Raw genomic sequence first — 24,744 nt, 5'->3', positions numbered from 1 at the left:
GAGTGCTGTCTGTATTCGTGAGTTGATGTTCGACGGTTTCCAGTCTTGCGCGAGGATGGCTGTGTCATCCGCGTAGACGGCTAACGTCGTGTTTCGTGTCGCTGGGAAGTCATTAATGTACAGGTTAAACAAGATGGGCCCCAGAATGCTTCCTTGGGGTACTCCAGCTTGGATACCGTGTTGTGTTGATTGTTTATCCTGCACGTTAGTGTTGAAACATCTGTTCGTGAGATGTGAGTGTATGAGACGTACGAGTCCGTCCGGGAAACCAGCTTCGCTTAGTTTGCGTATGAGTCCGTTGTGCCAGAGACGATCGAAAGCCTTTTCGATGTCTAGGAACACGGCCCCTGTGGCTTTGTTCATGTTGTAGCCGTGTGTTATATGTTCGACTACGCGGAGGAGTTGTTGTGTTGTCGAGTGGTGATTCCTAAAGCCGAATTGCTCCGGTCTTAGGGTGTCGTTGGCGATGCAATGCCTAGTGATACGTTTTAGTATTACCTTCTCAACAATCTTGCTGAGCGAGCACAGCAGACTGATGGGTCGGTAATTTTGTGGGAGGGAGTGGTCTTTCCCTGGCTTCCTGAACATCAGGACCTTGGCCGCCTTCCAAAAGTCAGGGAAGTGTTGGTGTGTCAGGATGGCATTCGTTAGGTGTGTGAGGTATTCTACGGCTTTATCCGTGAACTCCTGGAGGACACGGTTTTGAATGCCATCAGGCCCAGGGGCTTTTCTAGCGTTGGTGTGCTTGATAGCCCATGTGACTTCATTTGTGCTAGCACGTCTGATTACGTCGCGCGAGGGCTGGGCTACAAGTCGTGTAACCTCCTGGTCCGTTTCAAGTGTGAATGCTGGGTCTGAAGGAACCAGATTCGGCATGAAGGACGCTGCAAGTGTTGTGGCCATAAGCTCTGCCTTCTCCGTCGCGGAGTACGCTGGGCCGTCTGGTCCTTGTAACGTGGGAATGTAATGTTTCTCCCTGGTGAAGTGTCTGGCCAGCTGCCACACGCCAGGACGTGTGGTATCCAGCCGAGCGAGTCTCTGTCCCCATTGTTCGTTTCTGAATGTTTGGATTTTATTCCGTATTATGCCCTGGAGTCTGTTGACGTGCAGTTTATAGAACGGGCGCCTGGTACGCTGCCAGTATCTCCTGAGGCGGTTCCTCATTGAGATAAGGCCCAGGATTTCCTGGGGCAGGGCCGTCGAGTGTTGTCTTGGTGTTGTAAATGGAATGGCGTCAGTCATTGCGTCTTGGACGGCAGTTGTGAGAGCCTCCACAGCCTCATCGATTTGCTGTGTGTTGTTAATTTCGTGGGTGTCAGGAATGCGACTATCAAGCGTTTCCTTGAACAGTGTCCAGTTCGCACGTTTGTAGTTAAGCATCCTGCGTGGTTCAATGTCCTGCAGTGTCTCTTCCATGTGCAGTATTACAGGCATGTGGTCTGAGTCCAGATCGTTTTCAACCGTTAGGTTGAGTGTGCATGTGATGCCCTTTATGAGGGCTATGTCTAACACGTCTGGCCTATGTCGGGCCTATGTAGGCACGAACGTGGGAACGTCCGGCCCAAGTATAATGTAGTTTCGGCCTAGTGCGTGTTCGTACAGTTTCTTGCCGTTGGAGGTTCGTATTCGTGAGTTCCAATCGGGGTGTTTTGCGTTGAGGTCTCCAGCGGCTATTACCCGCGGTGCCATGTTGAGTACTGTGCTGATATCGCGTGTTACTATGTTTTTGGGAGGATTGTATAGCGATACCAGTGTGGTGTTGGCTCCGTTGAACTTGACCCTAACGGCCGTAGCCTCCAGTCTTTCAAGTGCTGGGCGCTCGATGTTCGTGTGGTCTATGTCTCTGTGTATAATGATTGCCGTGCCGCCTCCCCTCCTGCCATCCGCTCGGTCGGTACGATAGACGCAATAACCTGGGAGGTTTAGTTGTTTGCGAGGCGTAAGCAGTGTTTCGTTCACAAGAGCGATTCGGATACCCTTTCGCTCCATGAACGCGGCCATCTCGGCTTTTTTGTTTGCGATCCCGTTGGCATTCCAAAACAGGATCTGTGTGACTGTGTTTAAGTCTGCGTTTCGGGGCTGGTGTGGTGTATTATCCATGTAGTAGTGTAAAGAGCGGTGTGATAGTGGCTTGGAAGCTAGTCCAGTTGAGCGTACCCGACATGAACTGCATAAAGAGTTGTGAGACACACCCCATAATCTTCGTGACTATTTCGGTGGTCGTGCGTCCGGGGAATAATGTTTCCATTATTCTCTGGAATGTTGTTGTGATGTTGGTCATGTCGGCCTGGGAGTTGTTGGTCGTGTTAGCGGCCGCTTGTTCCAGTGTTGGCGTTTGGTGAGGGCTGGCCTGCGAGTCGGTTGTTCGTGTGGCAGTTGTGGGCGCCTGTGTATTTTCTGAGGTGAGTGGGTGTGTTATGTGGGTTGTTGAGTTGGTGTCCGGGATGTGTTCGTGGGTGTTGGTGTTCTGTTGACTGTGTACTTGTTGTGGTGCGGTCGTGTTCCTCGCGCTGCGGCTGTTTCTCCTTCTCCTCCTCCTCTGGCGCTGTGGTTGTCCCTGTGTGTGTGCGTTTTCTGTAGCCTGTGGTGGGCTGCAGTTCGCGATCTCAGGGGGTAGGGTGGTGTTGTTGCTTGTTTCGTGTGGTGTGCCCGGTGCGGGTGTGGTGTCATTTGTTGTGCATGTCTGTTGTGTGCCTGTTGCTGGGGGTGTTTGCTGAGCGTGTTCTGAGCTCTGGGGCTCCTCTGACCGTCCCGCGCTGCTGGGGCTGCCAGCGACCGCTCCAGCGAAGGATAATCCACTTCTTACTGGGCGCGGGGGCGGTTTTGGAACTGTGATGGCGGTTGGTTTCGCATGTTTGGCGATTTTGCGCCTCAGAGCTGCTTTGTATGCAATGCACCCTCTGTAGTTTGCCGGATGGGCAGCACCACAGTTGGCGCACTTGCGAGGTGCTGTATTGGGGAGTTTGCAGCGTTGGGTTGTGTGACCGCCAGCGCAAATGCGGCAGCGGGGTGCGAGACCGCATCTGATACCCGCGTGCGCATAGCGCTGGCAGTTGTGGCATTGTTGGGGGGTGCGCGGCGTGTTGTACACCTCTACATTAACGACCATGTGAAGAAATAATTTTAACTCCAGCAGGTCGCGGGATTTGGCCGTGTCGGCCAGCTCCGCCATGTAGTTATGTGACGGTCTCGCTGTGCCGAACTCTGACATCCGGTTTACCCGAATGCACTCCCACCCGAGAGCAGAGAGTTCGTTGTGTACCGTGTCGGTCGGGGTTCGTGAGTCTATCCCCTTAATCACGTACTGTTGTGTTTTTTCCAAGACTGTCCTGTACGTGAAGTGTTCTACCTTCCTTTCTTTGAGAAAGTCCAGTAGATTCGTGTAGTCTGCCTTGTTCGCCACGTACAGTGCGGCGTGTTCCCCGGTGAGCTTGGAGTAGTATGTTGTGGGGCTGTGCTTATTGTTAAATTCTTTGTTTAGGAGACTTAGGTCTCCATAGTTGTGAATGATGACCGGTGGGAAGCCAGTCGCGGTGTTGTTAGTGTTCTGCGTAGCTGCGTGTATGTTTGTGGTTGCTGCAGTCGCAGGGTTGTTTGTGTTGGTCCCTGTGTTGTTATTGTTTGTTCGCGGCGTGGATGGTGTTGGCAGCAGCGCTTGGCCGTTGCCTCGTGAGTTTGTGGGCTCACTTGTTTGTGTAGTTGGCTGCTGTTTGCGCCTTGGGCCGACCTGCTGCCACGGCCCGTCTTCATCTGTGTTTGTTGTGTCCTCTGTCGGCTCTGGATCCGGTTCCGTCGGTGCCTGGGCCGCCAGAGGTGAAATAGGGGGCATGTCCTTCTGTTGTTCACCAGGTGCCTGTGTGTGTGGTGTGGGTGTTTCTGTTCGTGTGTTTTCGCTGCCCATCAGCTCTGCGATCAGCTCCAGCTGTTCCGCGATCTGCTGGTCCTTCAGGGCAACCTGCTCCTGGAAGGTGGACAGCGGGACGGAAATGATGGCGGGAGTAGCCGGCATTACCGCCTCTTGTGCTGCAGCTTTGCTGCGGGTGAGTGGTGGGGAAGCACAGGAAAGATCGGACATCTTCGCTGTTTCAGGAGTAATTATTTGTTTGGATAGGGAAGGATGGAACACGACAATTTTGCTCTTTTTAAGGAGCGACAATAATGCTTTTTAGCGAAAGCGCTGTGTACCTTGTTCCTACAGAAGAGGGGTGTCCCTACGACCTATCTGCGCGGAGTGCAATGCGCGGCGCAAGAGAGCGCGGGTTGAAGAGAGCGGCCTACAGTGCGCGGGGTTATCCGACGTGAACGGGCCCCTGACACTGAGATTACCCTACCAAAGAACGGGAGAGTCCCGCTGGGGAGATTTGCAACCGAAGTTGCAGGAAGTGGAGCCGAAGCTCTTGCCACTTAGCGCCCGAAAGCGTTAAGCAGCTTGCGCGGGTACGGACACGAATTTTTATAGACGAATGGAAAAACTGGCGGAAGCTGACCTCGGGGAAGATCAGTTTGGATTCCGCAGAAATGTTGGAACACGTGAGGCAATACTGACTTTACGACTTATCTTAGAAGAAAGATTAAGGAAAGGCAAACCTACGTTTCTAGCATTTGTAGACTTGGAGAAAGCTTTTGACAATGTTGACTGGAATACTCTTTCAAATTCTGAAGGTGGCAGGCGTAAAATACAGGGAGCGAAAGGCCATTTACAATTTGTACAGAAACCAGATGGCAGTTATAAGAGTCGAGGGGCATGAAAGGGAAGCAGTGGTTGGGAAGGGACTGAGACAGCGTTGTAGCCTATCCCCGATGCTATTCAATCTGTATATTGAGCAAGCAGTAAAGGAAACAAAAGAAAAATTCGGAGTAGGTATTAAAATCCATGGAGAAGAAATAAAAACATTGAGGTTTGCCGAGGACGTCTTAATTCTGTCAGAGACAGCAAAGGACCTGGAAGAGCAGCTGAACGGAATGGACAGTCTCCAAAGGAGGATATGGGATGAACATCAACAAAAGCAAAACAAGGATAATGGAATGTAGTCGAATTAAATCGTGTGACGGTGAAGAAATTAGATTAGGAAATGAGACACTTGAAGTTGTAAATGAGTTTTGCTATTTAGGGAGCAAAATACCTGATAATGGTCGAAGAAGAGATGGTGTAAAATGTAGACTGGAAATGGCAAGGAAAGCGTTTCTGAAGAAGAGAAATTTGTTAACATAAAGTGTAGATTAGTTCACGGGATTATGCTCGTGAGGGGCAAACCTTCGTAGGAGCATACTACCAAAATTCTCTCCAGGATGCTGTCGAGATGAAGCGTCACAGAAAGCTCGCCAATCTGAAGTTTTTGTTTCATGACAGCGTCCCAACTCATTCTGCACATGCGTAGTCGCACATGCTGATGCTTCGGAATATAAAATTTTGTCACACACCTCCGTATTCTTCTAACACAGTACCCAGTGACATCTCATTCTTTCCTCGGACGGAGAAACCATTGCGTGACACGCTTCTCCAGAATGAAAAATAGGTGATTTCCGCAGTGGAACGTTTGCTGAACACCTAAAATGCAAACATCTGCAACAAGACATCCATAAAAATGTGTCGCACTGAAGATTACTACGTAGGGAAGGTCTCAAACCTTCAACACGTTTCACTGTCGCAGTCTGATTTTTTTCTGTAGTAGCAATTAGAAGCTTATGATCACCCATCGTATTATTATTATTATTATTACTATTATTATTATCTGCTGCTGGTTCCTCCGTAATAAGATATAGCCTCTTCACATTTAACGGCCATTTCTTGAAAGCTCACACCTCTCGTGTTGTTCTCGATTAGTTTTCTGCCAGTTGACGTCACGACTCTTCTGATGTTAATCTAGCTTCCTAGTGGTCTTCCTCGCGGACGAATACTTTCTCTTTTTGGACTCCATCCAACGGCTGCTTTCGTCTACCTTCCATCATTTCGTATACCAAATTCCACTGCACAGTCTCGACCCGCTGTATTATACCTCTGACTGCAGTCACAACCATTGTTTTCGATTTCTTAATTGACCTTCAGTGCCGTTCAGTCACATTCAAAACGTGGCGTTGAATGCACATGTTGTGCAGACTATCATGTAACTTATTAATAGTTTTCATTGGTACATCTCCACAACACCTGCCAGGGTGAGTCAGTTAATATGTTTCAAAACAGTGGAGCAATGTCAGCACCACCAGTGCCTGTATTCACCTGCCACCAAACTTCACTAATTCCCACAATATCTAACTTTAACGTACCCATTTCCCTTTTTAAATTTTCTAACCTACCTTCCTAATTAACGGACCTGACATTTCATTCTCCGATCTGTAGAACGCCATTTTTTTTCTCCTGATGACGACGTCCTCCGGAGTAGTCCCAGTCCGGAAATCCGATTGGAGGAATATTTTACCTCAGTAAATTTTACCCAAGAGGACGCCATCATCATTTAACCATACAGTAAAGCTGCGTGCCCTCGGGAAAAATTACGGCTGTAGTTTCCCCTTGCTTTCAGCCGTTCGGAGTAGAAGCTTAGCAAGACCCTTTTGATTAACGTTACAAGGCCATATTAGTCAATCGTCCAGACTGTAACCCCTGCCACTACTGAAAAGGTTACTGCTCCTCTTCAGGAACTACACGTTTGTCTGGGATCTCAACGGATACCTCTCCGTTGTGATTGCACCTACAGTACGGCTATTTGTATCGCTGAGACACAGAAGCCTACCCCCTCTCCCGCCCCCCCACCCCCAATGGCAAGGTCCATGAGGGGGGGGGGGAGGTGGAGGGAAGGGTACTGCGTTATGGACATGAATTTGTGCGCGACACAGATCACAGTGATTTCAAGGGAAGCAGCTGGTAGTTGCAGAACTTCATAGAGTGCTACAGAATTGGGAGACATAAGATAACGAAATTTCAAATAAAGCGTCGACTTGACGATGTACAGCAAACTGCAGAACATTTAGAAAAGAAATAAGCGAACTTACCCATCGTTGAGTAAGAAATTTATTTTCAACCCCTACCAATCGGGATTTGAAGAGGAAATGCATATGAAAGGAACCCTGGAAATTTGAGGTACGAAGAGAGTTGCATCAAGATTAAGTACCATCAGTGCCTCAACGCATTCGTATACAATTAAGCTGACTATTAATCTGGATGTTAAATTGAGTAGAAAGTTGTTAATTGTGATGATAGAAATCCGAGGTGCTCTGCCCCCTACGATTGTTTTTTGTGTGCTTGATTTTGCAAGGGCAGTAGAGAAAATTTACGTCACAGCAAGCAAGAGTGGGAAAATGAGCGTAAGAGAACTGCAACTGTAGTATGAACACTTGGTTTTGGCCAATATCTGGTTAAAATAACTTGCTTTTGCTTTATTCCTGGTCTGGGTATAAAAATCATACTCCTGTAGAGCAAACTATCTCTCCTGAAAGTGTGTGACATTGTAATTTATACCAACTGGAGCCGCTGGACAGGTTCAGCCTCTAGACCTTTGTTTTATCCGTCCTTGTAGAATAAGTTGTATCACTATCTGCACCTACGCTTTAAAGGATAGCCATTTCACGATAAGCTCCACTACAGACTGCTTTTGCATTCGCTTGCATGCCATCACATTCCATCAATTTTCATCAGCACGTTACCCCCAATATGATTCTCGTAAGAGTGGATACCTAGCTGAATATCTTGCACGGTTTGTGACTCCCAAGGAATTCACCTTCGATCTTGATCGTGTGAACTTTTGTGATCTCTGTAGCACGCCATTTTCATTCGGTTCTCATGGTCCAAGTTAACGGTTTATTTTGAACATTTCTTGAATGTCGACGATGTGCGTTTTGTGGAGTGTAATACATACGTCCCACAGCAGGTTGATCTCGGCACCTCGCGGACGCTGATCTTCTGTCACCTTCCTGATGCACACGGTGAATCATTGGCAGCTAATATCTTTCCTAATTGTGAACACAACACTTCTAAATTAGCCTTACTAAAAATTGAACTTACGCTACTGGCCATTAAAATTGCTACACCACGAAGATTACGTGCTACAGGCGCGAAATTTAACCAATAAGAAGAAGATGCTGTGATATGCAAATGATTAGCTTTTCAGAGCATTCACACAAGATTGGCGCCGGTGGCGACACCTACAACGTGCTGAGATGAGGAAAGTTTGCAACAGTTTTCTCATACACAAAAAGCAGTTGACCGGCGTTGCCGGGTGAATCGTTGTTGTGATGCCTCGTGCAAGGAGGAGAATGCGTACCATCACGTTTCCGACTTTGATACAGGTCGGATTGTAGCCTATCGCGATTGCGGTTTATCGTATGGCGACATTGCTGCTCGCGTTGGTCGAGATCCGATGACTGTTAGCAGAATACGGAATCGATGGGTTCAGGAGGGTAATACGGAACGCCGTGCTGGATCCCAACGGCCTCATATCACTAGCAGTCGAGATGACAGGCATCTTATCCGCATGGCTGTAACGGATCGTGCAGCCATGTCTCGATCCCTGAGTCAACAGATGGGGACGTTTGCAAGATAACAACCATCTGCACGAACAGTTGGACGACGTTTGCAGCGGCATGGACTATCAGCTCGGAGACCATGGCTGCGGTTACCGTTGACGCTGCATCACAGACAGGAGCGCCTACGATGGTGTACTCAACGACGAACCTGGGTGCACGAATGGCAAAACGTCATTTTTGCGGATGAATCCAGGTTCTGTTTACAGCATTATGATGGTCGCATTCGTGTTTGGCGACATCGCGGTGAACGCACTTTGGAAGCGTGTATTCGTCATCGCAATACTGGCGTATCACCCGGCGTGATGGTATGGGGTGCCAATGGTTACACGTCTCGGTCACCTCTTGTTCGCATTGTCGGCACTTTGAACAGTGGACGTTACATTTCAGATGTGTTACGACCCGTGGCTCCACCCTTCATTCGATCCCTGCGAAACCCCACATTTCAGCAGGATAATGCACGACCGCATGTTGCAGGTCCTGTACGGGCCTTTCTGGATACAGAAAATGTTCGACTGCTGCCCTGGCCAGCACATTCTCCTGATCTCTCACCAATTGAAAACGTCTGATCAATGGTTGCCGAGCAACTGGCTCGTCACAATACGCTAGTCACTACACTTGATGAATTGTGGTATCGTGTTCAAGCTGCATGGGCAACTGTACCGGTTCATGCCACCCAAGCTCTGTTTGACTCAATCCCCAGGCGTATCAAGGCCGTTATTACGGCAAGAGGTGGTTGTTCTGGGTACTGATTTCTCAGGATCTATGCACCCAAATTGCGTGACAATGTCAGATCTATTATAATATATTTGTCCAATGACTACCCGTTTATCATCTGTATTTCTTCTTGGTGTAGCAATTTTAATGACCAGCAGTGTATAACCTGGCACTCAGGAGTTTCCTTGTAAGTCCCCTCGAGAACCCCTAGATGACTACAATAGGAATTTTGGACCAGCCTGTATAAAGTGATAGTATGCGTTTGGAGGGCTAGGTGCGCGCTCTGTCTGCGCAGGTGGTGCCGGGCCGGCAGCCGCTGCGTGGCGCGGGCTACCGCGGCGCGGTGCGCGTGCGTCTCTGGCGCTTCGGGCGGTGGCGCTGCGTGCTGCTGGACGACCGGCTGCCGGCCAGGGGCGGCGCGCCGCTCTACGCCAGCTGCGCCGGCGCCGGCGCCGCCCTCTTCTGGGTCTGCTTCGTCGAGAAGGCGTACGCCAAGTGAGGACCGCCACACCACTAAGCTCACCCGACAAAGTATTTGACACACCGTAAACTGGTTGCTTTCGACCACTGGAAATGTTGTAGAGCTGGTAATAGGCAGTCGTGACTCCGCAACACTGACATACATCATGGCAGTGAGTGGCGTGTAAGTCCCAGTCAGTTATAAAGAAATAGCGCACTGGAATGGATCGACATAGTCGTGACAGAATCGCACACAGGAACTATAGCGAAATTTGGTGCCAGATTAAAACTGTGCACCGGACCGAGCCTCGAACTTGAGACCGTTCAGTTGATTGAGCACGTGTGCTCGAAAGGCAGAGGTCGAGAGTTAGAGTTTCCCTTCGGAACACAGCTTTAATCTTCCAGGAATTTTAATAACAGCGCATGCTCAGCTGCAGAGTGAAAATTTCATTTAGGAACTGTAGTGTTTGATGTATGTCTAGACCTTACTGATACGTCATTCCTTAGTCGTACCACACTTGCACAGCATATCTTAAAACCGTAGAAGAGGAAGCGTGATGGAATCGTGGTTGGTAGTCACACTTTATAATTAAGACACTTTATTGGCATTACGCCTTTAAAACAATAATTTGAGAATTACAAACTGTGGACGAGTCACTAGATAAAGTTTGCAGACACAATTAGAAACCCAACGTACTCATTACTCTAACAAATAATTCCAATTAAGAAAAGGGGGTTATTGACATACATGAGAACTTCAAACTCCCAGAAGTCACCTCCCATATAGGACTTCCCTCAAAATAGATATAATGGAACAATTACACGTAAAGGTTGACTTAGCCGGCTGCGGTGGTCTCGCGGTTCTTGGCGCTCAGTCCGGAACCGCGCGACTGCTACGGTCGCAGGTTCGAATCCCTGCCTCGGGCATGGATGTGTGTGATGTCCTTAGGTTAGTTAGGTTTAAGTAGTTCTAAGTTCTAGGGGACTGATGACCACAGATGTTAAGTCCCATAGTGCTCAGAGCCATTTGAAAGGTTGACTTAATAACACTTGAGCACTAGTGCCAAACTAAGATGCCATTACATAACATGATGGAATCAATTAAAAAAAACTACAACACAGACACTGATCTTAAAAAAAATAAATATTTACGTACTCAGACGGCCGGCCGTTGTAGCCGAGCGGTTCTAGGCGCTACAGTCTGGAACCGCGCGACCGCTACGGTCGCAGGTTCGAATCCTGCCTCGGGCATGGATGTTTATGATGTCTTTAGGTTAGTTAGGTGTAAGTAGTTCTAAGTTCTAAGGGACTGATGACCTCAGATGGTAAGTCCCATAGTGCTCAGAGCCATTTGAACCGTACTCAGACGTGTTAATAAAAAATTACTAGAAAAAGCTGACAGGGAACTCAGCAGATGCTATGCAGTTTAAGGCTTAGCCAGTTGCCAGTCGTAATATTTAAGAAAACAAGTTCATATACAATCAGGTTACATACAAAATATATATCTACCAGCTTATCCCGCCTTGCCGGAAGTAAGATAAATACTAAGCGTTGGAAGGGGATATGTGGCCAACTCTGGTAGTGGCCTGGTTCTTTTCCAGGCCTAGGCCTCGGATGACATTTCTTTCCCCGCCAAGGCGCTGGCGCAATAAAAATTTCTGCCCGATCACAAAGACATTTCAACAACTCTGAAACACAGAAAAGTTAGGCAGAACATTTGACTCATTTACACATGGACAACTGTATTAATAGAGTGCGGGCTTTAAAAACAGCTTCATAAAATCATTTGACTGCAAGAGACACAAAAACTTCTCAGAAAGTTTTCAAATAACGGCCACCATTTAACTAGGCCAAGAAAGTCTCTCACAATAATAATAAAGTTTAAAATCTCTGAGTGCGTCGGTGAACAAACAATTACGACGACACTCCGTATCAGGTACACAATACGAGGGAGCGGTTTCCACAGCTTCACCGCTTCCCTTCAAATTTTGTTCCCAGTGAAGTCACAGAAAGCTGCCCATGTCGGCAAAACACCCAACCAATTTCGCACCACGATGTGTAACGGTCATCACACTCGTTCGGCAGCCGTTGACACTCGTCTCCCCCGCGAATGACACGAGATCTCGAAGGTTACCCGTCGAAGGCTAACAACCAACTCGCTTCGCCTGCGAAGCCACAAGATAAGACACGCGAAAAGCAAAGATAGCTTGCCTCAACCACAATCGATCTCAACGATAAATGAACAAAACGAGACTGGCGCCAGCTCGCCGCGGCTCACTCACCATAAATGAAGGTGTGCAGTTTCTTGGTGTATCAACGTAGACTATCCATGATCTCTACAAGGAATCGTGTAACCACATTCAGACATCTAACATGTAAAAGTAGTGGTTGCAAAAAGTCACCGAATATCAGTGTTGCGCCTTGTTATTGCCAGTCAGTTTCAAACTCAACAGGAATTGCTACTCCAAGTGAATGCAGGGCTATCTCAGTCAGTTTCCAAGCGATCATCGCCAAAGGAGTTACAGGCAAAGGACATTTGCGCCGAGTTCCTGGCAATGCATCATTGATCACAGTGACCCATTAAGCTGCGTATATGGTTGTAGGCGAATAGTGCGGTCCGGTGAGTCGCTGTCATCTCTTTTCAAATCATGCAAAGTGTCGAATGTCCCCAATGAGGAGTCCACCCCGCGATTTGTAAGGGTGCAATTAAGGCAGGATATGCAGGGGGAGTTTTTCGTACTTCTACTAAGACCCACTTATCCAGGTTACTGAGAACATGAACTAACATGTGCATTTCAGGATTCTCGGTGGCGAACTGTTGCTCTTTGTTCTCCATCTTCGTCATGAGTATGATACTGACAATACCAAGATGAAAAAAGTTGTATTTACGGGTGCGCAGGCATACGTTTCTAATAAACAGTCAGGAACTCTATACGGGCCCGCTAAATCACCTGAGCAAAATCCCGTAGAAAATGTCTCGACTATTTGTGATATGGTAGCAATCAACAACACACGCTATATGGTAGCTCTACTGGAGCTAATAATCAGTCAATGCCTTCAAATGGGCATGAAATATCTGATGAAACTTGTCGGCTCTCTTCCTCGACGAAGTGACGTCATTATCGAGAACAGATATGATGTAACACGATATTAGCGAAAATGGTTCAAATGGCTCTGAGCACTATGAGACTTAACATCTGAGGCCATCAGTCCACTAGAACTTAGAACTACTTAAACCTAACTAACCTAAGGACATCACACACATCCATGTCCGAGGCAGGATTCGAACCTGCGACCGTAGCGGTCGCTCGGTTCCAGACTGAAGCGTCTAAAACCGCTCGGCCACAACGGCCGGCCCGATATTAGCGCGATGTTTTCAGAGCGAAGGAGGATACGACTGATTTTTGTACATTGTGCTCAGAGACACTGTTTCTTCTTAAGTCGGACCCAGTGAGATAGTGAGGAGGTTAAGATACTGCGGAGGACAGCGGAACAATCTGTAGCCTTGCCCTCTAGCTTTACGTGGTTTCCCTGAATCTATTAGGTGACTGCCTGGCTGGTTCCACTCAAAACCACGCGGTCGATCTCTTTTTCCCATCCTCTCCCGATACGAGCTTCTGTCCTAATAACCCTCGTCACTACTGGGGTGTTAAGTCCTAATCTTTCTTCCCCCCTCCCCCTTTCTAAAGTTTCTTGCTAGACTGATGATGTTCTTTAGTGTCAACAGATCATACTAGTTTTAGAAAGTTAAGCGTATTCACTAAAGGTGGAAGCTGAAGGAGAAAACTTGAAAAATCACTGTAATTGAAAGTCATGATTTACCCAAAAATTGGAACTGAGCTTTCTGTATAGGAAAGCGCACCTTCCTATTTCCGATAGACACGTGAATCACAAATAATAAAAAGCTGCGTTATACCCTTTATGCCTGTGTTGTGACTGCTCTTTTGTTGAGGGCAGCCCTTACTGTCTCGTAAAATTTGTGAAGTAATGTCACAAAGACTCCATTTAGGTCTGAGTTTTCAGTTTGTGGTCAGCTTGAAGCAGCCCCGACAATGCTTCAAAAACTTAAATTGCGATACATTCAAGGACTTTGCAGCTATTGAACTACACATGAAAATTTTCTTCGTGGGGCAGTACAAGGTCGACCATTCCACAACAGAACTGATGTGGGAGCTTCGTTGAACGACGAAATACAACCATAATTGAAAGGCTGTTATGTGGAGAACTTGCAGTGTCTCAGGAGACGCATTTTCGTAGAAAATTGTGCATTGCTGGATCAGAACAGTTGGTGCGTGTACCAGAAATGTCAGTGTGTATCTGGTTCACAACAATGCTGAGACAGCCTCGCTTATTATGGAGTCCACAACATTGACAATGAATCATCACTGGATGGAGGGTTATGCGCCCACAGATGAATCCTGCTTCATTACGTACAATGGCATCTACCTGGTAGCCCGATGGATCAGTCTGTCACAGGCAGAAGAAATAGTGACAGATGACACTTGTGAACTTGGTGTTTCACGAGGCAGAAGCTAAATCGAACCCGCTGAAGACAGAAAGTTGCAACATTTTCTCTGAGCAATAGATATGCACACTAACGTCCGCTGATAACATTTAGAGACAGTAATGCAACTGCACTCTAAAATACCTGGGAGTCTCTTTCGATAAGTTTACTTAGCTACCGTCACAATCTTCGTAAAATAACTGCAAAAATGAAGAGCCGCAATAATTTATGTCAAAAGCAAACTGGAACTTGATGTGGAGTCGATGCAAACTCTCTGATATCAACAGCATTGGGTGCAGTTTATTACATCACAGGAGTACTGCTCAGCTGTATGGCTCAACATTCCCTACACCCTCCAACTTCGGCAGACAATGCATACTGTATAAGTATCTGATATGCTTTTGCCTATGCCGTTTCACTGGCTTCTGGTGTTAAGCAGCATCATTCCGCCTCGAAGATTGCAAGCTCTCGCTTGTTAGGGACAAGAGTACTTAATTGTGTTTGTGACCCATTCTCGTCTCTCATTATCACAGATTCCTGTTAGGCTGTCATGGAATTAAGCTAATGAGACGAGATAAGTTCTTGTCTTTAAAAATTCTCATTTCTTCACGCCGAGTTTTGTTTAGCTGCGAAATATACAGTGACTTTCTTACTTTCACTGCTGCATAGATATTCCAGAGACCATATTCTATTGCAGCCAACGTGCTAGTACTAATTTTTTGTTTACACGAAGTTTGCTATTGATTACAGACTTTGCGTGTATTGTCATAATGTTGTTTTATAGTTTCATTATATTTCAATAAATAATTTTCTTCTTCAATTAACAAAGTTGAAACATTAGGTAATCAATTCCTAGCTTTTGAGACGTTCACAGTCTTAATTGGTTTTTATTAACCTCAGCGATTACTTATACATGGCATGTGAAACCGGTAATGTAGTATCGACATGTACTAACAAGGAACTAATTTCTGTCAGACCGATATACAGTACATTACTTTTTCTATAACAATGTTCAGTAATTAAGTATCAGCCACGCAGCCTAGTCCTGCGGCCTCTTCTGGGGGCTGTGTGTCGCCTGGTAGGTTTACTGCGATTGGCGCTGATCAGAGTTGTCAGAAAGGAAGTCTACATGGCTACTCTGCTATATTCTCTTTCGGTGGCATTCAATAAACAAAATAAATGCAGTTACGTGGTTTCATTTGCCAATTTGACCCTAAGGCATTAGCGGCATTTTTTAAAACAACACAGGCTCTCATAACGGCACTCAGCCCCCCAGGAACGTAGTGTGTCGAAATGTTTGGCACACCACAACGTCTTTAAAAAGCTTAACAGTAGAAGCACTTTTTCCTGTTGATCGCTATCTGCTAGGGACCCAACAAGTTTACCCAACCAGTTTTCTTCACCATGACAGACAAAATTTTGAGAGGTGCAGCACTTTTCGTCCGCAACAATATCTCTGCTCTCTTTGTTGATGTTCTTACAGTTGAAATATGGCGCCATAAGGACTAACCAGCGAGATCTATGGATGTTATTATAGTGGAGTGTATTTGGGATGCCATTAGAACTTTTGAAAAATCTCCTAGAAAGCATACTAAGTCGCTGCCAATCACGTGTAGCATTTAGGACTATTTATTATTCCAAAGAGTTTTTCCAGTTTTGCTGTCTTTTCTTAATCCCGTATCTTCGACTTCATTTCTAATTATCTTTCTGGTCGCTCATTCAGATTTCCCTTCTCTCGTAACAAATCGACATCGTCTTCAGGAAACCCATTATCATTTCTTGAATATGTTTAATATATTCGTGTATGAGTGTCAATAAGTTCTACTACGAAATCGTACAATTCCTGTAAAACACAAACACACACACACACACACACACACACACACACACACACAGCGAGAGAGAGAGAGAGAGAGAGAGAGAGAGAGAGAGAGAGAGAGAGAGAGAGAGAGAGTTATTGCTGGCGAAAAGCGTGATTCCCAAATCGATTGCAGCGTTACAGCACTGTTCGTGTTTATTCGCACAAACCCAAGTTGACACTCTATGCGGAGGCTGATGAGAGCGACTGTAAATGCCTTTTGCATTTTCCTAGTGTCACCTTGGTTTGGGCGAATAATGCATGAGGTTACTACTAGAATGCAGTGATAAGCATTTATCACTACTGTCCGTTACTGTTATACCATAACCTCAAAGCTGGAGGGAAATTGTATCACGTAATTTTTAGTCAAAGCAATTATAGTATAAAGAAGCAGAGCAGTGTTACCCTCTGGAAGGAATTTTGTTATGTTGACCGTGATGTACCTAACGGAAGTGGCTTATCGGAAGGGAAAGTCAGAATTACGTAAATGTTTAAACGGTAACAAATAAAATTTGCCGGCCGCGGTGGTCTAGCGGTTCTAGGCGCTCAGTCCGGAACCGCGGGACTGCTACGGTCGCAGGTTCGAATCCTGTCTCGGGCATGGATGTGTGTGATGTCCTTAGGTTAGTTAGGTTTAAGTAGTTCTAAGTTCTAGGGGACTGATGACCACAGATGTTAAGTCCCATAGTGCTCGGAGCCATTTGAACCATTTTTGAATAAAATTTACCAATCCACACTGTACAAATGATAAAGAAAACGGTCGCCAGCCTAATTAGGCATAGAATGGGTAACATTCCTATTCAAGAAAATGGATGTGAGTAACTTCAATGGACAAACACAATCTATACTTTGCCACGTGAGAGTGCAATGAACTAGCACAAGCATATGTTAACATTAAGGTTGGAGCTGATAGAGCAGAACAAACTATTTGCCTAAGTACAACAGATACACTATTGTCTTCAGTGCTTAGTCAAACAGGATGGTCTCAACAATATTACTATCAATATTCACCATAGAATCATAAATTGGACATAGGTTCTGTCTTACATTTCAAACATTTGCCTATCTAACAAATTGTAAACATAGTTCACTACAAAATTATGAATTGGGCATAGGTTAAGTCTCTCTCAGCTAAATACCTTTCTACTTAGAATAAAATTTAAATGAAATGCACTGACAAACACTTTCTCACTGATCTACGACTGAAAGCAGTTACTGTAATCATAACAAATGGTCTATCTATCAAATGTTTCCTACTAGTGAGTACAATAAACGAACTTTAGGTCCTATTACACTAATGATATGCCCTTTCCTATACACATGGGATCCTTATTTTAGCAAACAAACTTGAAACTTTCATCAGTAATTTGACCTGTTACAGTAGTAAGACACAAGTTAACATAAAACAGCAGGCATTGACTCACCTGGTGCAGTGGACAACAAGCTGTATTATTCATTTACTGAACAAAATTTTGTAGCCTCAGTATGAGTAAGTATTCTATTAGCTTTGAAATAACAGCAAATTGTTTTAAGACCTAACTGAATTTATTTGCTTCTATATTTTCGATAGTTCTTTGAAAACCCACAGATTTTTAAGCAACAACTTGGATTGCAAAATTTACGTCAATAAACAGTTACCATGGCACATTCTTTATCCTCATTAATTTTAACCAAAATTTTTAATGTTTTAAAGAGGCCTTTTAATATAACACACTGGGCTTTTATATTCTTTCAATTAGGATACTCGGTAAGCACCTTAACATGGGTAGGACCCTGATTGGATAAGTGACTGAGGATAAAAAAATTCACGATAGGTACAAGAGTTCAGTTATAATTTTCCTCGTATTTGAGCACACTGAAAAATCCAATGAGCTGTTCCTTCACTGTACAATTCTACTACTTCCTACTTCCTTTTCAGTGATTGCGCAATGTGGTGGTGGGTGCATGTTGTTGAATGGAGATGCAGATAGACAAGCTGGACTCTGTCATTTCTTGGTGGAGAAGATAAATATTAATTTCAGAGTATTGCCAGCATTTTACTCCATTGATCCGAGGCTTTGACGAGTATTGAAACGGGACTAAAAGCCCCTCTCGGCACCAGCACAAATCACGACCTTTACATGAGCTATTAGCGGTTCAGTAGCTCGTCTCCGACTGACTCTCCCTTCCACCTTTCTGTCCATGCCAACCACATTTTTCCCGAGGGGAACCACAACACCTTTTACATACAAAATAACTAAAAGCCCTTAGTGAGGATCAGTCTTTACATAACAGCAAGTAGTTACTTTAAATAAAACATATCGTTTGCACATATTGGTATTTCTATAAAAAAAATATTTAAACAGAATTACAATTACATACATTAAGTTTTGTTCCCTCCAAATGAGGCACTGAATTTAACTAATGAAGACAATACATTGCACATTATTTTATCGAGACATCAAAGTTTTTACAAAGAAAGAAGTATACAATTTTGTGCTATCGATTCAAACCAACAACATTTACAGAAACTCAACGATATAATATTGAATACACATAAAGCAAACAAAAAAATCAGTAAACAGTTAGGTGGGGCCTGAATTGTGGTTTTACAAGCATCCTTTTCCAACAGTAAACAGTGAATTGTGGTTTTACAAGCATCCTTTTCCAACAGTAAAAACAACAGTGCTATCGACGCTCATTTATTAGATGTGTATTCGGTTTATGCGGAGAGACTCCAAGAGAATGTCTGGTAGCTGCAATCACATTTAGTGCTCTTCTGCTCGTACCGAGGAGATTACCACGTATGATTTGACTGGTAATTATCAGAGAAATGGAGCTGTTTGCCTTGGAGTTGGTTTGAGAGCGACCATTGTAGTGAGTGAGACAGGCGTTGCAAAAATGTAGCAAATCTCGACTGGATAAGACTGCTGTGGGTAGAGGAATAGACGTGCGAGTACACTATGGAAGCCAGCTAATGCTTAGAACAGACAGAAGAAAACAGTTTATGGTTCAACCGTAGGAAAAAGAACTGATCGGCTATTCCTGCACAAATTCCTTCAGATTTTGCCAGTGCATCAGGGATAACTATTTCCTCCCGAACCGTAGCACGACGATTCTACAGTACTAGGCAGACTGCTCGAAATCCTGTGCAGACGTTCCATTGCTTTCCATCCACAAACATACCCTATTGTAGTGGTCTCTCAGTTCGGAGAAATGCAGTGCGTGATAGAACTTCATAATTCGGGTAGCCACAATCTTTAAACTTCATAATGAATTGAAGTAAAATGAACCGGAAAACAGATATAATTGGTGATTTCTTTATTGGTACAACCGGTTTCTCTGCGTAAGCGCTCGAAACGTCTTAGTGCGGTACTGCGATACTGTTTTCTGCTGAGGGCGGTGTTTTAATGCAGTGAAACCCATCGTGACAATAAATAAGTTAGCAATTACAGCTGCCTTATGGTTAATTTTACTTCTAGTTGTTAGCCAGCGTATGAAACTGTTGAAGTCAGATATTTTCTGTTTAAGTGCAACGAGCTCTTCCTTACACAAACTATAGTAGAGAAAGCGATTATCGAAGCCAAAATATACAAGAGCAGGTGGTTTATGGTGAACTTAGTGTCATAATGTGCTCGGGTTCACAGTCTCTGCAGCGATGTCTGCAGTATAGCAGTGGTAATGTCCCAGGATAATGGGGAGATATGTTCCGTTACCCACGATGTCGTGAGACTGACGTTATTTTCAAAATTATGGTGCAGAACTCCTGTCGTGTAATGATTATAAAATTAGCATATATTCTAAATTTGTGTTGTGGTGTCACCGCCAGACACCAGACTTGCTAGGTGGTAGCCTTTAAATCGGCCGCGGTCCGTTAGTATACGTCGGACCCGCGTGTCGCCACTGTCAGTGATTGCAGACCGAGCGCCACCACACGGCGGGTCTAGAGAGACTTACTAGCACTCGCCCCAGTTGTACAGCCGACTTAGCCAGAAATGGATCACTGACAAATACGCTCTCATTTGCCGAGACGATAGTTAGCATAGCCTTCAGCTACGTCATTTGCTACGACCTAGCAAGGCGCCATAGCATTTGATAATTAATATTGTGAAGCATGTACCGTAACGAGAGATGTTCTACAATTGTGGATTAAAGTTAAGTATTATATCAACCACGTACTTTATTTGCTACTATTAATTCCCTTAACTGTTCCAGACCTCACGCCAGTCAGCGTGTAATTAACGCGTGCATTTCGGCCTCCTCTAGCAACACAGTGTTGGCTCTTCTGCCAACACTTCATGTGTATACTCGATATTATCGAAAACTACAACGAAATATGTGAGTTTCTCTTACCAGTCGACAAAAAACGTAATTATTTAACACTAACTCAAAACTGTTACAGCTGTCACGTCATTCAGTTCGTACAGCTTAATCTAAATGAAAACTGACATTGTCAAATTCGAACATGTCGTCTATTTTCGAAAATGGTTTTTCGTTCACAACTGTCTTGATCGTATTGGATGAACAGACAACAGTTTACCTCTTTTGTCTCTGATGGGTCTTGTTCAGAACTAGTATCTTGCTACAAAAGTAAAACGTCTAAGAGTTACCCTACGGCTATCTAAGTCACTTGACATCAACAAATTGACTTTCACAGCTAAGGGGCAATTCCTAGCCAAAAGAAATCTACTAGCATCAAACATCGGCTTTAATTTGAGAACAGATATCTAAGAATGTACATTTGGATCACAGTACTCTATGATAGTGAAACATGGACTGTGGGAAAACCATAACAGAAGAGAACAGGAACGTTTGAGATATGGAGTTGTAAAAGGACTGTTTAGTTAAGAAACGAGATCCTCCACAGAATCTACGGGAAGAGGAACACGTGGAGAACATCATGGTGCTTGGGGGAACTGCAGAGGGTAAAAACTTTAGGGGCACCAGAGACTGGAATGTATTCAACAAATAATTGAGGATGTTGGACGCATGTGCTCCTAAGAAAAGGGTTGGTACAGGAGAAGAATTCAAGACGAGCATTTCGCATCAGACCAGTTAGGAGACTATGGCCCCCAAGATGCCTCCCTCCACCCTCCTCCCCACATCCTAACGCACAAAAAAAGACGACTTGAATTGGGATCCCGTGGACATTCTGGTTAACTGAACTGTTTTGCACGTAAGTGGACTTTGACCTGGCAATGACATGTTACGAACTATCTACTCGTCTTATAGTGACTACTGAATAAATCAGTCAGTTCGTAAATTTCACTGTCGAATACGTCAAGCGAGACATCACTAACACTGGGTGTTAAATAAAACATATGCGCAAGCTACAGCTACTGCATACAAGATGTGCTACATACATGATGTGTTACATAGCACAGTGCACCACAAAGGCCCATCTTACCCTGGGGATGCCGCCCCCCCCTCCCCCCCCCCCTCCCCCCCCCCCCCCCGTAGAAATGAGGAAAAATATGGCAGACTCAAATGCATTACAGACTACATTCAGCGACCACCGCTAGCTTTGCTACAGATCTGAAACAACTCTATACCTCTTGCTATGATATGTCAATTGTGAAATATTCTGAACTCAGTAACAAGCAGCTGGTACCCGCAGCAAAGGACGTGGTTGTGGTTGTAAGCCGTTTAAGATTTTCGTTACAAGTCCAGGGACAGTTGTGACGATCCTAAGTGAACTTGCAAAATAGAATCTGTACAATTAAAACATTCAATTCTACTGGTCAGATTAAGTTTAAGCTTGGCACAACACCTATCTTCTAAGAAAAAATCACGCTCCCCGTTTTCACGACAGGAACACTTCAATGGTTAATACTGTCTAGCCTCTTTGTTAGTGAAAACCTCCACTCTGACGTGCTGACAACAAAGAGGTCTGAATACATTTACCGTTCTAGTTACCTATGCCTTAGGCCGTGGTGCGTTTATCACTATAAATAGTCGAGTGAAGAGCACATCTGCAGCGTCAATTTGCGGTAGGCTGCGATCGTCGTGGAGACGAAGTATGATGTGCAAATGTGAATTTAACTACACAGGGAACGTGTGGTTGCATCCGAAAACTTTTGTGTTCGAAGTTACTCACGTACAGCGTCCGTTCACTAGTGAAGACAATCTGCTTGCACACTTGCCAAAAGCAGACACTTGACTCAAGAGCGTCGTAGTAACCGAGCACTTCGGAATGCCTCAAGCTCTACGGAGGAGCAACGATTTGTTCCTCCGCTCGCAGAGAAATAAAATGATTCTGCTTCAAACGGCACAATTGGCACTTTCTCAGATTAAGTTTCAGAGTGATCACAGGACGCTTTATCACTAATGTCTCCAACGATGTGTTTCGGCTGGACACCCACCAGAGAGTCCTATGTCATATTCTGATTCGATATTAACAAACCTCGGTTCAACAGTACGGGCTCTCCACTCAGCCAGTGACGTCCTTCGTTATAATCCGATTTCCTTTCGCTCTTTCTAGAAGTGAAACCGCTGGCCCACCCCGAGCAGTTCATACAAAATGTTCTAGAAGCTTCTCGAACAATTTAAAACAATATCTGCCCGTAGAGCTTAGCCCATCACAAGGGCTCCTCGATATAGTGGCGGGAAAGTGGCGCCAAAATACCTCCGCCTTACAAACTACGAATTCTGATCAAACACAACTTAACCTCTGCCACTGTCAGTTAAAATAAACTGTAAGATGTTTTTCGTCTTTAATGCTAGAACACTACCCTTCCTTCCCCTGTGATTTTTGTTTGATATCTTCTCTTCCTTTTTATAAGATCTTCCTTGGTATAAGTGCACTGAATTCTGGAGGTCAGAAAATTGAAAAGCCACTCGATTAAGATATCGTGCGCACTATGGTCTTTCTGTGTCAGTATCCCTTTCCATAGTAATCTCTTGACAGCAGTATCTCCTTTTTGCATTAGAGCTTATCTTCTGGACCGCCATCGCGCTAAAATGACTACTTTGGGATGATTCTCATCAAAGATGACACTGTTTTATGTAAGAGCATAATTTAAATCTGCGCTTGAGTCTGGACTGTAGTGATCACTGTTGTTTTTTTAATATGAAATCACTCTTTGTTTAAAAAATTATTGGTCTAGAGCCCCACATTGGTTAGAGAAACAGGAACAACAATTCTCTAATAGATCTAGTTCTTGAATGAGAGACATAGAGGGAGAGGGGGAAGGAGAGAAGGAGGGAGGGAGGGAGGGAGGGAGGGAGGGAGGGTGTGTGTGTGTGTGTGTGTGAGAGAGAGAGAGAGAGAGAGAGAGAGAGAGAGAGAGAGAGAAACGGGCTTAATTTCGAGAATAAGTGGAACCGACGCAGCACATGAGTATTTTCCAGAGTCGAAATTTTCAAGTTTTTAGTCCAGCACTGATCGATGGTGGATTGTTATAAAATATCTCTGACATTTCAATATTTTATTGATGATTATAGTTTGAAAATGGACCAGAAGTGCTTTGTATTCCTTTCGTAACAAGAAGAAATTAAACTCATGCAGAAACTGAGGCAACTACTTTACACTGTCGCTGCCACTGTCGGGAAAAGAGAATCAAATAACAGAGAAAATATGGCATTAAGGGGTGTAATTCTTTAAATATATCTCAGAGTGGTTCGCGGCCCTCCGGGAAAAAAAGCTTTGTACACGACGTTCGTAGTAATAAATCCCGTCGTGATTTGTGTAGACAGTGGCTTCCGGACATTATAAAAGAACGGCAATTGCATGCACTGTAAAAGGCGCTCATTTTAGAGGTATAATTTGCGGCACAGTCAGAGTGACGGGATAATTTTAGCATGAAATACAACAGTATATGAGCCAAGTATGAATGCAAGGCGAAGAAGATACAGGGGTTGGACAAAATTATGGAAATACCAAGAGAAATGCATGCTTGACCGTAAATTCAGATGCTAGCCAAGCCAGCAGGTTGCGTTATTGTATGTGACCATGAGCGACACCTTCGCAGTGTTAGCCATAATTATAACAGCGTTCTGTGTCGTTGTGAGTGCATTATATCGAAGCCAAGTGAATCCGAACGTGGCCCAGTTGTTGGTACTAGTATGGAGCCACAATTTTTTGTGTGTGTTTCGAGAGGTATCATATCAAAGGATTACATCGCACGCAGGTAAAGAGGAAAAACATTATCCACGAAGTCACAACGCGGACGAAAGAGTCAGCTGAGTGATCGTGACAGACGGTCATTGAAGAGGACTGAGACAAAAAATAAGAAGACAACAGCTGCAAAAGTCACTGCAGAACTGAGTGTCGCACTTGCGAACCCTGTCAGCTCCAAAACAACAAGAAGGAAGGTCCATAATTTGGAAATTACAGGGCGAGCTGGAATTCCAAAATGACTCATCAGTGATTCAAATGCCCGTTACAGAAGTACGTGGTGCCGAAACCATAAAACATGGAATATGGAAAAATGAAAGAAAGCCATTTGGTCGGATGAGTTCCGTTGCAGAGCGTTTCCAACTTCTGGAGACTTTACGTCCCAAGAGTGAAACATGATGGGGTTCGGTGATGAATTTGGCAGCCATATCGTGGTATTCCATGGATACCAAAATCGCATTACTGCCAAGGATTATGTTACCATTTTGGCTGATCAAGTCCATCACGTGGTACAATGAACTTCTCATGGTCGGGGTTCACAGTCATGCAGAATTTTAAAGGAAATCGTATTCGCAATTGACTGTAGAAATTATTTAT

General features: G+C 44.8%; 1 protein-coding gene across 1 annotated transcript in view; it reads left to right on the top strand.

The window, feature by feature from the left end:
- LOC124585344 (calpain-9-like) overlaps positions 1-24,744 on the top strand; it is a 117,043-nt gene that overhangs the window by 47,846 nt on the left and 44,453 nt on the right. The window contains exon 5 of the mRNA XM_047131389.1: positions 9,527-9,726. Coding sequence (XP_046987345.1) covers positions 9,527-9,726 — 200 coding nt within the window. The remainder of the gene's footprint in view (positions 1-9,526; positions 9,727-24,744) is intronic.

Source organism: Schistocerca americana, chromosome 1 (assembly GCF_021461395.2).
Source record: "Schistocerca americana isolate TAMUIC-IGC-003095 chromosome 1, iqSchAmer2.1, whole genome shotgun sequence".
In the NCBI taxonomy this organism is placed as follows: domain Eukaryota; kingdom Metazoa; phylum Arthropoda; class Insecta; order Orthoptera; family Acrididae; genus Schistocerca; species Schistocerca americana.
The sequence above is the reverse complement of the archived record's forward strand: the minus strand, read 5'-3'. Positions and strand labels throughout refer to the sequence as shown.